The following is a 15565-nucleotide window of genomic DNA, read 5'->3' on the forward strand; positions in this document are numbered from 1 at the left end:
TTCCATGCTTAGAAAATGAAACCAGGTTATATACCAAACAAGGTTAAATATTTGAAGCCAAAACAGAAATGTTTAGACAAATTCACATGTGCGCTACTAATCATCCCTGTGCTCATTGAAGTGCAGTACTATGGGGGAGGGGGATGTGCTATTCTCTAACTGTCCACCTTGTGGATATGTCCATTTAGTCTGCTGCTGAAGTTCCGATTGGTTCGGCCGGGATATGCGCGAGGAGAAGACAGGCACTCCTAGCCAATCAGCACTTCAGCAGAAGACAAAATGGACATGTCCACTAGGTGGACACTTACAGCATACCTCCCCCTGGTAGCACATGCAGAGACTAGCCTCATATTTCCCTCTAGTATACTTAGTTTAAGCTCAATCCATGTTCGGTATGGTCCAATGCTAAAGGGAACATTAAATTGGTATTTCAGGACGAATTACAGCTCAGTTTTGGCACAAAGACCTTGGCGATAATTTTATTGCATACACGAGGCATGTTTGTGCTGCCATTGATGGTACTGATATCATATCAGTGTCACAAATCAATCATGCATGCGTGGTGTGGAAGATTAGAAGGCCTCCAGAGATGCACAGTACATTTGGATACAACAAACAAAAGCCAAGTGGACCCACCATCATGCTCAGCTAATTTGGCCCAGCCGAAGCCAGGACAGCATTCTGGCTTTCGCTGCTGACACAAGCGTTGAGAGCACACAATTTAGTATTCATGCTAGTAGAGAGAGAGAAACAAGTTTATTGAAATAAAGATTGTGCTTGGCATGTGGAGCGCCTCTTTCAAGGCCCCACTGGCTATTGCGGCTTAATGGGCCTGGTTGAGGGTTGCCAATTGGCTCCCCAAGTCCCGTTCGGAGAGCCACGCCTCCCACGACTGATTGTTGAGTTACATCGTTAAGTTGGGGTGAGATGGTGTCTGTCGGACGCTGCGCGCATTGGTAAGTTATGTATTCGAGTGTTGGGGTGGAATTGCACCATAGACATCTGTCGCTGTCTGTTCGGAAAAATTTTGTGCAGTCTTATGTAAGTGTGGGTACATGCTAGTCTGTAGTTGGCGCCAGTCCTCGCCTGTTGAGCGTGGGGTGAGGTGGAGCTTTGGTTCATCTTACCTGTTGTTGTGCTTCAAGACATAACAGGCTGAGCCATGATGCATACCGCTCAAATAGATGCCTCTTCGACACCCGGCGGCACACCAAGAGGCATTCATGCTGAGCAGCTCTGTGCATACCACATAGTGGTGCGTACACTGGTCTGAGCAAAACAACCAAATACTATATGTAATTCTTTCTTTGGGCTCTAACAAACACTAGTGGTGTCCCACCTATTTCATCTCGTGCATCATCGAGGTGCAACACAATTGTAACGCTACTGTCAGCATTTTTTGGTTTCCTTCACTAGTCATTAGTCTTTTCATTAGTCATTAGACATATCACTTAGTCGCCTCCGTGTATTACTAGAACGCAATGCAAGGGACATGAGCGCACCGCTCTACCACACCACGCTTTCTATGCTTCACCGTGCAACCCATCTAATTTTTTTTGCTAGTATACAGTTCACCTCGTTATAACAATGTTGCATCCGACACGAAAATTCTTTCTTTATAATCCAATATTCGTTGTAAGCATAAGGTGGAATCTAGATAAACGGAAATCGCTTAAACGAAACTGCCTCTTAAATGGAACACCATCCTCATGGTTGGTTTGTTTTGTATTCATGAAATTGTATTCAGCTTTCTCTCTCAGTAAATAGAACTCCTGATAAACAGAACCAATTTCCGTGGTCCCTAAGATTCCATTTAAAGAGAGTCTACTGTATGTTTGTTACATGCTGCCGTTAGCAATAACGATTTCACATTTCGTTAGCTCCCATAATTTGTTATATGCATTTGATTGTTATATCTAGGTTCGATCGTATACAGTCTACTTGAACGCATATCAAGAATTGTTTGAAGCAAAGCTTTCTAATTGGTTACCTATCTGAAATTCGGCCTGCTGTTGTTGTCGGCTGTTTTGTCAAGTAGCAGCTGTCCGAAGGCGTGCGAGTATACAGCTGACAGTGTTTGTTGCTGTGCCAAGCTTGCAGTCTTCGCACCAGTGCCAAGAACGCTCCCGGCCGTCTAAGCTTCAACGCGTCCAGTGCCGAGTCAAGCGAAATCTCGTGAAGGTAATTATATCACCTAAAGTTACCGCTCAAGAATAATGCCCCTGAATAAAACTTACCTTTGCTCTACAGGGACTGCCACCCTGGGTGATGAACATTATGCGACTCGTTCATCACTGAAATATGCTTCACATTTCTTGTCATGAGGCGACGTTTTGTTTTACCGGCTAACCAAAGCTTCGCTTTGACCGATTACCACAGTGCGTGGGATCTATGCAACTCTTAAAGCGAACAGGTTTCTTCGGCTCTTTCACCTCTTTTCGTGGTCAGTGGTAGTCAAGACTTTTGTCACAGCACCGACCAAGGGTATGTGCTTTCATGCAACGAAGTAGCGGCGCAAGTCTGTAGCAGAACGCCAACTATTATGTATATGCACGAGAGCGCCAGGACATTTGAAAATTTACATGCTGTGGTGGAGTGCTGGAGGAGGACAGCCCTCCTCAGCTTCTGCCACACTCCCCCCCTGTGGTGGGTTGAAATCGAAATTCTTGTTCGGCCCTAAAAAGCCACAATATGATATGCACGAAACTGCATATCCCCGCTTATTCTACTGCACACTAGAAAAATCACAGCCTTTAAAGAGCAATATACAAGGCATGTCAAAGAAGTAACAAAACTGATTTTATAAGAAATACTGCTACTGAAATATTTTAAACGAAGATTACTCAAGAAAACACCCTTTAGAACTAAGCCATATGTACATCCTATTGAAGCCCTGTACAGCCAACTAGTATTCAAACCAAACTTGAATGTATCAACTTGGATAGAAAGGTGGTTGACGAGATGTGCTGGTAGACTATAGTACTATAGTCTAAGCTCGATACAAGGAATGAACACAGATATAACAAAATCTGAAATGTTTATTTCAGGCTTTAATATGCAATGAATGTATATTCAAACGAATACGTTCTATTTCGTATTATCAATTATTTTATGCGCTGAAAATTATGTGAGGGCGTCGGTCCACTATACAGGGTGTTTCAGTCAGGCCTGGGCAAAGGTACTTTGCAATCGTATCATGATACCATACAAGATACTTGGGCAACCAGTATTTGAGATGCAGATACAAGATACTACAGCAATTGTATCCAATATGATACTTACCACTTGTATCCTAGGATACTTCGATATATTCACACATTTTTAATAGATCTATATAACGTAGCAGCAAACATGTATGCACAAAAATGTTTGCTTGAAAATTTCTTAACTGCTGCCAACTTCATGTTTCTCTGACCAAACTTGTAACGCGGTCGGCACATGGTTTGTTTGGGCCCAAGCTGACAGTTTTAACACGTAACTTCTTAGCATTGTCTGCCTAATTTTCGCACTTTGAGAGTAAAAAAATAGCCATCTTATGTTTGGAGTGCGTTGACTGTAAAAGATCGAGCAGATCAAACTTTCATAATGTATAAATGAGCGCTAATCCGTCTGTGATGTGCAGCTTTCCTAGATTATTCACATTTCGTAGAATTCTTGTCACATAATGTAGTCCAAAACATTGCTTTCGGTACTTGTGAGCAACAATCATGTGCACAACATAGCTGCCTTATCCACAAGTAGCGCCCAGAGGTAGCGCCATCCCAGAGGTAGCGCCATCTACGCCTTGGTTCACAACAGTGAAACTTGCATCCACGAGATCCTTCAAATCCCTGATGTGTGAAAACAGCTAGACACAAGGCAACCCCATTCTCGCATGCTTCAGCCTTCGTAACAGAGCACCACGCAATAGAGACTTCAATAATGACACTATAGTGGCATCAGAATTTGTGCGAAAGACGCGCATGCGTTGGCGTACGCAACACAGTACGGCAGCTACGAGTAAGCGTCATGGCACCGACGCTAAAAACAAAAAATCAAGAAAACAAAAGGTTGTCCGCACGCCGACGTCTGTGGGGTTGTTTTCGTAGGCAGCGTGAGTGCCACCACATGACTGCACTCTAGAAATGGGGACATGTAGACCTCAACACCTGCCCTCCCTGGAGGGCTCTGGCGATAAGATAAAAAGAATGTCACTGCCTTTAGTTCTATTCTGGTGGATAAGTGGCAGCAGTATCAGCTTGAGAAGCAGAGTTCAGTCGGTTATAGGTTATAGTTTCGCATGGTGATGTTGTGATTGTAGTATCTTAAGATACACAATACAGTCTTCCATGTATCCAAAATACAGATACTGGTATACGTCTTGCCAGACGTGTACCAGTATCTGTATTTCATGATACATATACAGTGAAACCTTGTTACTACAAACACTACATTAACAAACTTTTCAGAGATCCCCTGCCGACTTCTTATAGTTTCAATGTAAAAATATTTCAGTACTACGAACTTCAGAATGCTGAACTTTTCAGAATAAAAATCTTTATTCAGTTTCCCTGTGATGTAAACAGCAGCTCAGTACTACGAACTAATATTCAGAAATCTGGGGATTCTGTGATTTCCTAGTATCCTTCACGGCAACCGAAACAGTGGGCTAGCAGACGACAAGGTGCAGAGAGCGGACGTCGAGGCGCACTGGTTCGCAAAACCTGAAACGGCGCTCAAGAAGAAAATAATGCGGGCGAGCGGAGGCGATGACGCATCAGGTTTCGCGAGCGCATGCTCTGCCCAGAAAAAATGTTGCCTAGCAACGGAGGTGCGTCTCTTTCTTCTTTCTGCGCACGCCACTTTCTTTCGTGTTTATTTCTGCGGCCGTACAAGCTACACGCGCAGTGAAATGCCACCTCCGTACCCTTAGGGATGCCACACGGTCACACTTCGCACTTTCCAGACGGTCTCATTTACGTGCGATTTCGCTTTGCAAAAGTTCAGGTGTCTACCTCCAGCGAGTCAGTTGCGGTGTCCATGGCAAGAAATGGGAAAAACAAAAAAGCAAGAAACATTTCACTTTGCATGCAAGATGAAGCTACTTTTTTGTCGGTAGTTTCCTCGGCGTCAACGTCTGTCTTGCGAGCAGCACTCTTATTATACCATGCTTCAGTGGTGGGTGGCAGTGGAATCCATGGAAAATAGCAACTGCATGTGCCGAGATCTAACAGTGAAGTTTTTGTGGATAGCCCATATGGTGACAATTTAACTGATGGGTTGATGGGCAGAATGGTTTATTTTGGGGCTTTCACTATAACGATCTTTCATAATAATGAACAATCTACTGCGGTTCCCTGAAGTTCGTTATATCGAGGTTGCACTGTAGAAGTCACCCGAGTATCTAAGATACTATCTAAGATACGTGTATCTTCGATACTGCACAGCTCTGGTTTCAGCAAACACTCGAAATTTTTTAAAGGTTGCCTGTAGCAGGTAGCTCAATTCTAGTTCGAGAGGTAGTCTACTTGAAGTGGTGGGCACTACTAGCACAAAAAATTAAAATGCAAAATCGACTAACACACATTTACTAACCAACTTTAACTAACTACCTTATGACCCAAATTACGATTTACAAATTCTAGCCATGGAGTTGGCAAGACAGATCTGCTTGAACTAATTCTCAGGACGACACCAGTTTCAAGATAACTCCCAAACTTTGCAGAGAAATGCAGTGGTGTTCCAGTTGTGTGCTTCAATACATGAAATGACATTTTGTTAACAAATTAACTAGAACACGAATTCATTTCTCCGCAAAGCTTAGGAATCAATATCGCGAAACTGGTGTCATCCTGAGAATTCGTTCCAAGTGGATCAGCCTTGTGAACTCCACGGCTAACATTTGTAAATTGCAATATGGGCCATAAGGTAATTAGCTGAAAACAACTGAATTTTTAATTAGTCGATTATGCATTTCCAATTTTTCTGCAAGTAATGTCCGCCTCTGAGTAGACCAGCTCATGAACTAGAATTGTGATATCTCCCACAGGCAACCTATAAATATTGAAAGTGTTCGCTGAAACACAGTCTATATGCAATGCTGCATTAATAACATACACCGCAGATGAATTACTAGGAGAAATAGAAGTATAGTTGTCTGCCACCTGAACTGCCCATCGTTCAGACAATAAAAGAACACAGCGAATTTTCCTCTTGCATTACTGAGAGTATGAAACCCTATGCTGCGAGCAATGCACAAAACAAACACGTGAAAAAGTTGTGCCCTCTAAAGAACGATTACAGCATGAATGTGGCTTTTGGACTTGGAGCTATGGGTTACGAAGCAAATGGCAGAATGGCAGCTATTGCAGTGAAGCATACTTGCCAGTAGTTCTTAATCTTAAAATAGGTGCAGAATTATTTTTGGGGTGGGGGGGGGGGAGAGGGGGCATCCCATATAATGTTCCAAAGTATAGCCACTGGGAGCTCAAAATCAATCACTTTATTCAGCTCCAAAGAACCAAATCACATTACAATGCACAAAGTTGAACATACCCTCGTGTTGAATGCACGAAGTTGAATGCACCTGTACACATGAGAAAAAAAAAGAATCTACAGCCCTTTAAAAGCGCAGTTATACATACATTTATGCACAGCTGGGGACCAAGACATCTGTCAGCACTCCTTGGCCCTATAAAAAGGGCTTGCTCCCCGTTTAATCTCGCTGTCAAAACTTGCGGTGGTACGGACTAGACGTTCATAAATAGCACGCACGCGGCTTGAGGCGTCCCCTCCTCTTCAAACACTTCTCTCAACAGAAACGAGGTGTGTTTGGCACCATGCCCCGTTAGCACTTGCTGAGTGGTCTAGATAAGCCCTTTTTCAGATTTAGTACTACTACAAGCGCTTTCATTATCAATGACGTACAGAACTTCTGTGTACAAAACGACAGTCTATCACAACGCAGCAGTTTTCCTTTCTTTTCTCTTTTTCACGAAACTCCCTTGCCAGAAAGGAGAACATGGATGAGGCCAGTCAGTCTGTGTCCATGCTATCGGGATCTTCATTGCCCCCTTTCCTCCAGCTGGGTTCGGGGTCTGTTTCCGTGACAGCCTGTAAAACAAAAGACAATCGGCAGGCTTTAGTGACTCCTCCGGCTGTCAACTTGCTTGCAGTTCAGTATGGTTATAATAAACTGGCTCACACATTGCAGTTATGCTATCAGTCGTAAAAAAATAGACTAGTAAGCAGTTAGAGTTAAGTCACCTTTGTATAAAAAGCACAACCTACTTTTCATGACCAGTGAAGAAAAAATCGCTATGCAAGACACTTCTATATTAACTTGGTCGGCATGGAAAAACGTGATTATGCACAATTGTACACTCATCGTGAAATTTTGCACTCACCCATTTCATGGCACTAAACTTCTACAAACAAAAATATTTAGGTGCTGCAAAATTCTAGTACAGTAAAACTTGAAACAACGCTCCTCTCGGGCATCGGAAACCGACATTTATTGCAGTTCACTTGAAGCCATCGAAGGCCACATCCGCAAAGTGGCTGCAAAAGTTTGGCCATGTTGCCGGCAGCATTGCTGGGTTACCGTAGTTACCATTGCCAGCCTCCGAATGTAAAGTGTATGCAACGTTGTAAGCATCTTGAAGCACGTTGCTGCCGTTGCCTCGGCAGAGTGGCGTACTCTCGACAAGCACGTGGACAATGATCAAATCATGCTCGTACGCACGCTATGGAGGCCAGAAGGGGCAGTGCGACGGGCGGGAGCGAAGAGCCACACGAAACGGCAGCACGACATGGCATCTGTCTGTCTTATGTGGCACAGTGTACACCGGGAGTACATTCAGTCTATTCAGCGGTGTAAGCAATAGGCCAGGTGCAGCCTACCAGGTGCAGGCTACCTTCTCACCTTTTCTTTGCGAGTTTATAAATTTCGCATATATTGCCAAGTTTTACATGTGCATGCGAAAAGTGCAAGAAGCGGTGCAATGACAGCCGGGGGCGCACTGCATTTGTCATGTCGGTGACTGGCGTTGGGAATCTACACGACACACGTCTTTTCTTTGTCGCCCCCTGCGTCGGACAGAGTATTAAAGCAGAGTAGTGGATAAAAATACTGTTATTCCTGTTTTAGTTCAAACTTATACTGCAGTCACATCATCCGAATCTAAAGAAATTTCAGAACTATAACCTCATGTCTGACAATGCTTTGCTGCCGCTCGGGTGCACTGTGGAATTTGTGCTGACAAAAATTGTTTTTGCACCACCCAGACCAACTGACGAGCAAACTAAGTTAAGCATCTATTATAAAAAAGGTAAGCTCGAGTTGTCTCAATCGGCCTTGAATAGCTCAAGAGAAATAGAATTATCATTCTAAGGTTACGTGATTAAGTGATAGCTGCATGATGAACTGATGTTACAATAGAGCGGATTTTGACAGCATAAACTCCGCACTATCTGACTTCTCTTTACATTTCCTGAATAGATGCCAATTTCAAACCATCGAACATAATTGGGCTGAACTTAAAACCATTCTTACTGAACTAATTAATCGATTCGTCCCTCTAACAAAAATAGCCTGCACCCCGACAGCGCCGTGGTTTACCGTAAAGCTTCGGCGCCTTAATAATAAGAAAAAGCGTTTATATCGTAAAACCGATAAAGCCCGCGACTCAGATTCCTGGCACCGTTATAAGACCTGCGATAAGCAATATCAATCACTGCTAAAATCATCTAAACGACATTTCTTTGCCCATGACCTATATTCTATGCTCACTAACAATCCTCAACGTTTTTGGCGCGTAATAAACCCGAAGAGCTATCCCGATTTAACACTAGTTGATGAGCACGGTGTTATGGTCCACCACTCGGAATGTGCTGATTTATTGAATAGCGCATTTTCATCTGTATTTACACAGGAAGACACCATATCTTCACCAACCCTTGAAAATCTCATTAACATATCAATGCCAGAAATAATTGTTAGCGAAGCAGGCATTTCTTCTTTACTAAATAAACTTAAAGTTTCTTCCGCCTCTGATCACACTGGCATTAATAATAAAGTTTTAAAACATTTGTCGCCTAGTTTATCACCTATATTGTGTGCGCTCTTCTCGCAGTCTTTATCAACTAACACTATTCCGCACGATTGGAAGGTGGCAAAAGTAATACCCATTTTTAAGTCCGGAGACCGAACTCACCCATTAAATTACCGCCCCATCTCCTTAACCAGTACTATTTGTAAATTACTTGAACACATCTTGTATACTGAAATCATTAACTACTTAGAAGAGCACAAAATTATTGTTGATTACCAACATGGCTTTCGTCGTGGTTATTCATGCGAAACACAGTTAGCCGGCTTTTTACATGACATACATTCATACCTAGACCTAGGGTTTCAAGTTGATGCTATCTTCCTGGATTTTTCGAAAGCTTTCGATCGCGTTGCTCACCATAGACTAGTACTGAAGCTAATGAACCTTAACATACATCCAACCGTTATTGGATGGATTAAGGATTTCCTCTCATCCAGAGTTCAATATACGTCTGTTAACAACAGTAATTCCTCTTCTACCAAAGTAACCTCCGGTGTTCCGCAGGGCAGCGTTCTTGGCCCTTTACTTTTCTTAATCTATATTAATGACCTGCCTAACTGTGTGTCTTCCCACATCAGACTTTTTGCCGATGACTGCGTAATATATCGATTAATTTCATGCGACAATGACAAAGTTATTCTTCAAACCGATCTTAACGCTATTAACACATGGTGTTCAACATGGTTGATGACTCTTAATACAGCTAAAACGAAGTTATTATCATTTACTAGGCGCAACCACCGTATTCCAACTTCGTACATAATATCTAACAACATAATTGATCTTACAACTTCATATAAGTACCTTGGTGTTCACTTACAGTCTGATCTAACATGGCATCATCACATCCGCCTGACGTTGGCATCAGCTAACCGCTCTTTAGGCCTCCTCAAACGCAACCTTAAGCATGCTCCAGCTAAACTACGCAGACTAGCATACCTCACGTTAATACGCCCCAAGATCGAGTATGCATCAGCTATCTGGGATCCTTTTCAAACATATATCGCCCAAGAAATCGAATCATTGCAAAACCGCGCGGCTCGTTTCATTTTTTCTGATTATTCACCATATACTAGCATTTCAGCACTAAAAGCTCGTGCTCAGCTTGACGACTTATCCCATCGCCGCAGAATTGCCCGCCTGTCGCTGCTGCACAAACTTTATCATCATCCGCACCTTCACCGTATCTTCGAACCAGCGACAGCCTTCTTTCCACGCACAGACCATATCTTCAAGATAAAACGCATCAGTTGTCGCTCGGCTAACTATGCTAACTCCTTCGTTCCCCGAACAATTGTTGCATGGAATAACCTACCATCACACATTGCTACTCAAACCGATTTCGCCACCTTTCAGGAACTTTTACGCAATAGTGACTTGTAAATATTCATCATGTACTGTTTCTTCATACGTCGTTCAGTGTATATATTGTTTTGATCATTTGTCTTACTGTTCTGCGTGCACATTGTACAATTGTATTTCATGTCTCATTAATTTGTTAAGGTGACAACTGACGCAGCTTCGAGCAACACCTCGTTTTACTTCTTTTACATTGTGCCTATTTAATTCCCTTAATTTGTTTTCTCAGGCAGTTTTGTATTTTCTATTCAAGTTTCACTTGACTAATGTATTTCGTATATTGTTTTACTTGTGTATTTTCCTAGGTATCGTACTTTTGTATAACGTTTGTGTTTTCTTTTGTAAAAATTTTGTATAACTTTTGTGTACTTTAGTTGTTTTTTTTCCGTAACGCGCAAAGCTCGCATTTCTTCATGTATCGGTTCCCCCTATGTAATACCCCTTCGGGGGCCTTTAGGGGTATTATGAAATAAATAAATAAATAAATTTCATTTGACCTTTACACATTTCTTGCGTGTTTTTTTTTTTTTTTTTTGTAACTGATCTGCATTCTGTGGCAGTATCCAGTTCACTTCATCTGTTAAGCATGTGCACAGTGTGACACTGTAAATACAGCAAAACATTTTTCAGAATAAACAGAGTCAGTGCATCTGCATTGTCGCTTGCCTTCACTGTGTTCCTAACTTTTTAACCGTTATCTTAATGCAGACATGACAGGTAATGTCCTAAATTAAATTCTGGGGTTTTACCTGCCGAGAAATCTGGTAATTACCAGGCACAGAGCAGTGGGGGCTCCAGATAATTTTGACTATCTGGGGTTCTTTTATGTGCATCTGATGCAAGCTACACAAGGGTTTTCGTATTGCGATCCCATCGGAATGTAGCCGCCGTGGCCAGGACCAAACCCGTGACGTGCAACTCACTACACCATAGCAACTTGGTTACTGTGGTGAGTAACATGGAATGTTCCCTGAAAGCCAGCAATGCCAGCTTACACAATGCCAGTTTCCCTTCTGTATAACAATTCGGCGCATCTGGAAAAACACAGGACGGTGTCCTCTGCGAGGCGCAGCTGACTGATCGCACAGTATTTCCATAATTTCACCGTTGATCACGTGGGGATGAGTTCTTTTGATGAACGCCACTTTCAGGTGGTGCAGTCACAAGTTCTGTGCATCTTCATTTTACGTTAGGTGCCGACTTATTCTGCGAAGCATTCTTCGAAAACAACACTTTTCTTTTGCTGCACGTGATTTGTACCAATTTCTTTTTTTCAGCCGCGTGCAAGACACGTGCCCGCTTCTGGAGGCATGGCCCTGCTACATTTCATTTCTGCAAAGCTCGCACGACAAAGTAGCACATTCAATAAATGGTGCGAGTGGAGAATCCCATCAACACGTTGCACGCTGGCTCAAAGTGCGCATGGCCGCCGTGCTGTGAACCCTTCGTGCTCCCAACGACGGCAGCACCACGAGCAGCCTTAGCAGCAATCAATATTTTCATGGCATTTTGTGCACTCCTCTACTATGGCGCACGCACAATGCCCATCACATTGCCTTCCACAAGTCATCATCATCATCAGCCTGGTTACACCCACTGCAGGGCAAAGGCCTCTCCCATACTTCTCCAACTACCCCGGTCACGTACTAATCGTGGCCATGTCGTCCCTGCAAACTTCTTAATCTCATCCGCCCGCCGAACTTTCTGCCGCCCCTGCTACGCTTCCCTTCCCTTGGAATCCAGTCCGTAACCCTTAATGAGCATCGGTTATTTTCCCTCCTCATTACATGTCCTGCCCACGCCCATTTCTTTTTCTTGATTTCAACTAGAATGTCATTAACTTGCGTTTGTTCCCTCACCCAATTTGCTCTTTTCTTATCCCTTAACGTTACACCCATCATTCTTCTTTCACAAGTGCACAAATGCAAAGTGGCAACTGGAAGTCGGGAGCATTGCGATTACTGCTGGACTGCGGAAACATCTCACACGAGCACTAATGATGATGATAACCAAGTGGTGCCTTTTCTTTTTTTTAGCTGGGTAGATGTCAGGCATCACAATGTAACAATGAAAAATTGTAGTGTCCCTTAATTACTCAATGCGTCAGTTTTTGTGTTTGGTCTTTTCTTAAAAAAGAAAAGGAAAAAAGGAAAGAAGAAACAAACCTACAGTAAACTAGATCACGTGACTTCCAATCACAAAGGTCACAATGGTGACCTTTAATGTGGACGTACCTGCCACAATGCCTGCATGGCAAGCCAACATATGTTGGCACAGTCCCTCCAAACTGTTAAAACAAGATGCAATGTGTTTCAGAATGCTGTTGCACACCGTTTTGTGCATATATAAGGCGCACTGACAAAAATGATGAAAGAAAAGACCCCCGTCTTATGCGCTGGAAAATACGGTAATTCAGTACGTCTGAGCCAAGGTACTATAACAAACCTTTATGAATTTTCAAGAGTCTGAGAAAACAAAGCTGTGCGACAGTGCTGAAACACCCTCTGGCAACCTGACCGACTGGCAGTAGCACATGTAACACCTGTCAGATTACGCACTGCTTTCTGTCGGGTTAAGTGTAGTATGGCACCCTACCTGGTAACGTGTGAGCATGCCACCAAGCATGATGCTCAACCGCATTACCAGGAAAAAAATATATATACAGGCTCAGAAAAGCATACGTGAAAGAAAAAAAAAGTTGCTGCGGGCAGTTTTATGGAGCATGTTACAGGCACTCGGAGTTTTATACATGCAATGCCCAGTTAATTTTAAAGAATCTATTTTACATAAATATCACTAACCACATTGTATATGTTCAATACTGTACATGCCTCGCACCTTGTCTTCTTCACCTGACACCTAGTGGCCGAAAAACGCATCCTACAATCACAGTTTGGCGGTGTACTGAACGTTGGCACCGACAGGTAGTTTTCTGGCGACATATTAGCTAGTACAAAAGAAGAGCAACTGTATTGGGTCATTTTTGTGTTCTCGATCAAGAATGTTCGCAGATTCAAATCGTACGAAATGGGATCAATATTTAATTATGGGGTTTTACGTGCCAAAACCACTTTATGATTATGAGGCACGCCATAGTGGAGGACTCCAGAAATTCCGACCACCTGTGGTTCTTTAACATGCACCTAAATCTAAGTACAGGGGTGTTTTCGCATTCGCCCCCACCGAGATGCGGCCCCCGTGGCCGGGATTTGATCCTGCGACCTCGTGCTCAGAAGCCTAACACCATAGCCACTGAGGAAATGGGATCATATCAACAAGATTCTACTGGTTGAAACTAGTTCACGCATTTCGGAAAAATAAAATCCAAGAAAGAAACATACTAATCAGGAAAACGTACAACTAAAATCACAAAAAAAAATTGTCGTTTTTGCGACTTTGGCAAGATTATGCTTGCACTCCTTGGATTCGGCATGGGTGAGCACATTCTTTGGGCGGGGCACTTTGGCAGGAGGTATAGACGTGCTGTTCCCACTTGGAAAGAATCGTTGCGGCAGGATTCGCAAAGAAAGCTTCACTTCTACCAATGTGCCTCTCGTCTCGTTGCATGGCAAGACTGAAGACATTCTGCCAAGTGCATTTTGACAGGTCCATACGCCTCAGCACCCGCACGCATCATAGCATTAACCGCTTGTGCAAACCAACAGGTGTTCCAGCAGCACATCTTAGATCTAACAGAAAGCTATTGCTTGACTTTGACAGTCATCCTATAGTGATTTCTGCTCAATTTTATTGTGATAACAATCATAGGGACACTTGAGGTACATTTGTGCACCACCGTCGTCGTTCTGTCATGGCCGACGGTGCATGCACGGTCCCGCATGTGGAAGGTTAGGTCTTCAGAAAAGAGAGAGACACGCAGTGCGTTTTGTTGTTAACACGAGGGCACCGGTCTACCTTCCACTGCATTCCTGCTTTGCAGCTACGTACATCACGGTGGTCTGAACGGACAGTAAATTTGAAGCTGCAAATACAAACATTTTTCTTTTTTTTTTCATTGCGCCTATCCCCTGCACCACTGCTGGGCGGCGCCTTCAATGCCACTGGCGGTCCTTCTCATCACGCCGGCATTGTGAAATGCCTGTCAGGGTGCCGTTACTACTACGCGGCAGCAATTACATCGGGTTCTACGTTGCGGCAACTCGTCACCCAGCGTAGCGTTAGAACACTGGCCAATGAGCACGAGCGCACCGCTGAACACTGCTATTGCCATAAGTGCTTTGCCTTGCCGAGGAAAGTACCAATCATATATACTTTTTAATTGTTTCACCATCAGACTGCAGCCATTACACCTGCACATCTGGGAATCAAACCAGCAGCTCCAATGCTTAGCATGAGAATGGCATAGCCGTTGAGACACCGCAGGGGGTAGCGTAAACAGCTCTTACCCTGCTCCCTTGGTCCTGGAGCATGGACACGACTGTCTGGAGCTGCTCCAGTGCGCGTTCCTGAACACACTGTCCGGAACCCGATTCTGCCAGCCTCCCCGGTTTCTCTGGCGAGGCAGGAGCCAACACTGTGAAGCCAGGACCCTTTCGCACCACAGTCCGGCTCGGTTTGGCGACAACGCTTGCGGGCTTCTTTTCGTCTGCGGAGCTGCCGCCGGCGTTCGAGCTATCTGCCGAGGTGGACGCTCCTTCGGTGACCGTGGACGAGGCTGCAGCCGCACTAGGCGATGCAGTCGGGCTCTGATGGTGCTGGCCTGTGCTGCCGACCTGACCGCTTGCAATCTTGGCCTCCACATCGGGGCCAATGGCAAAGTGGCCGTAGGGCTCGAAGCACAGCTCAAGGCGGTCATGCTTGGCGTTGTACGTGAACACCTGTGGCAGAAATGTCAAGAAAAAGTACAAACAAATAATGAATTCTGGGACTAGTCATTAGTCCTCATTGAGCATCTCACCAATAGTTGAGGCATGAACGAAAAGCTTGTAGAATGCTCGACTGAGTCCAATACCGAGAAACATGGCATGCAGTGGTAGAAAAAACACCCTAAATCAATACACAGGCTATGAGGCATGCTGCAGCAGGGTGTTCCGAATTAACTTTAAGGGAGGACACGGGTCTTAGAGACCAAAAAATTGCTGAAAAATCACTTT

The 15565-nt window shown here is 43.9% G+C and overlaps 1 protein-coding gene across 3 annotated transcripts in view; it reads right to left on the reverse strand.

Annotated features, from left to right (window-relative positions):
* Positions 1-6466: 6466 nt before the first annotated feature.
* The window catches only part of LOC126517969 (deubiquitinating protein VCPIP1-like), an 84235-nt gene continuing 75136 nt past the window's right edge, over positions 6467-15565 (reverse strand). For all 3 annotated transcript variants that reach the window (XM_055064423.2, XM_050167795.2, XM_050167794.3), the window contains exons 15-16: positions 14858-15289; positions 6467-7092 (exon numbers count right to left, since the gene is read on the reverse strand). In XM_055064423.2, coding sequence (XP_054920398.1) covers positions 7015-7092; positions 14858-15289 — 510 coding nt within the window. In that variant the 3' untranslated portion in view covers positions 6467-7014. The remainder of the gene's footprint in view (positions 7093-14857; positions 15290-15565) is intronic.

The sequence above is a fragment of the Dermacentor andersoni genome, chromosome 11 (genome assembly GCF_023375885.2).
Source record: "Dermacentor andersoni chromosome 11, qqDerAnde1_hic_scaffold, whole genome shotgun sequence".
NCBI classification, from domain to species: Eukaryota; Metazoa; Arthropoda; class Arachnida; order Ixodida; family Ixodidae; genus Dermacentor; species Dermacentor andersoni.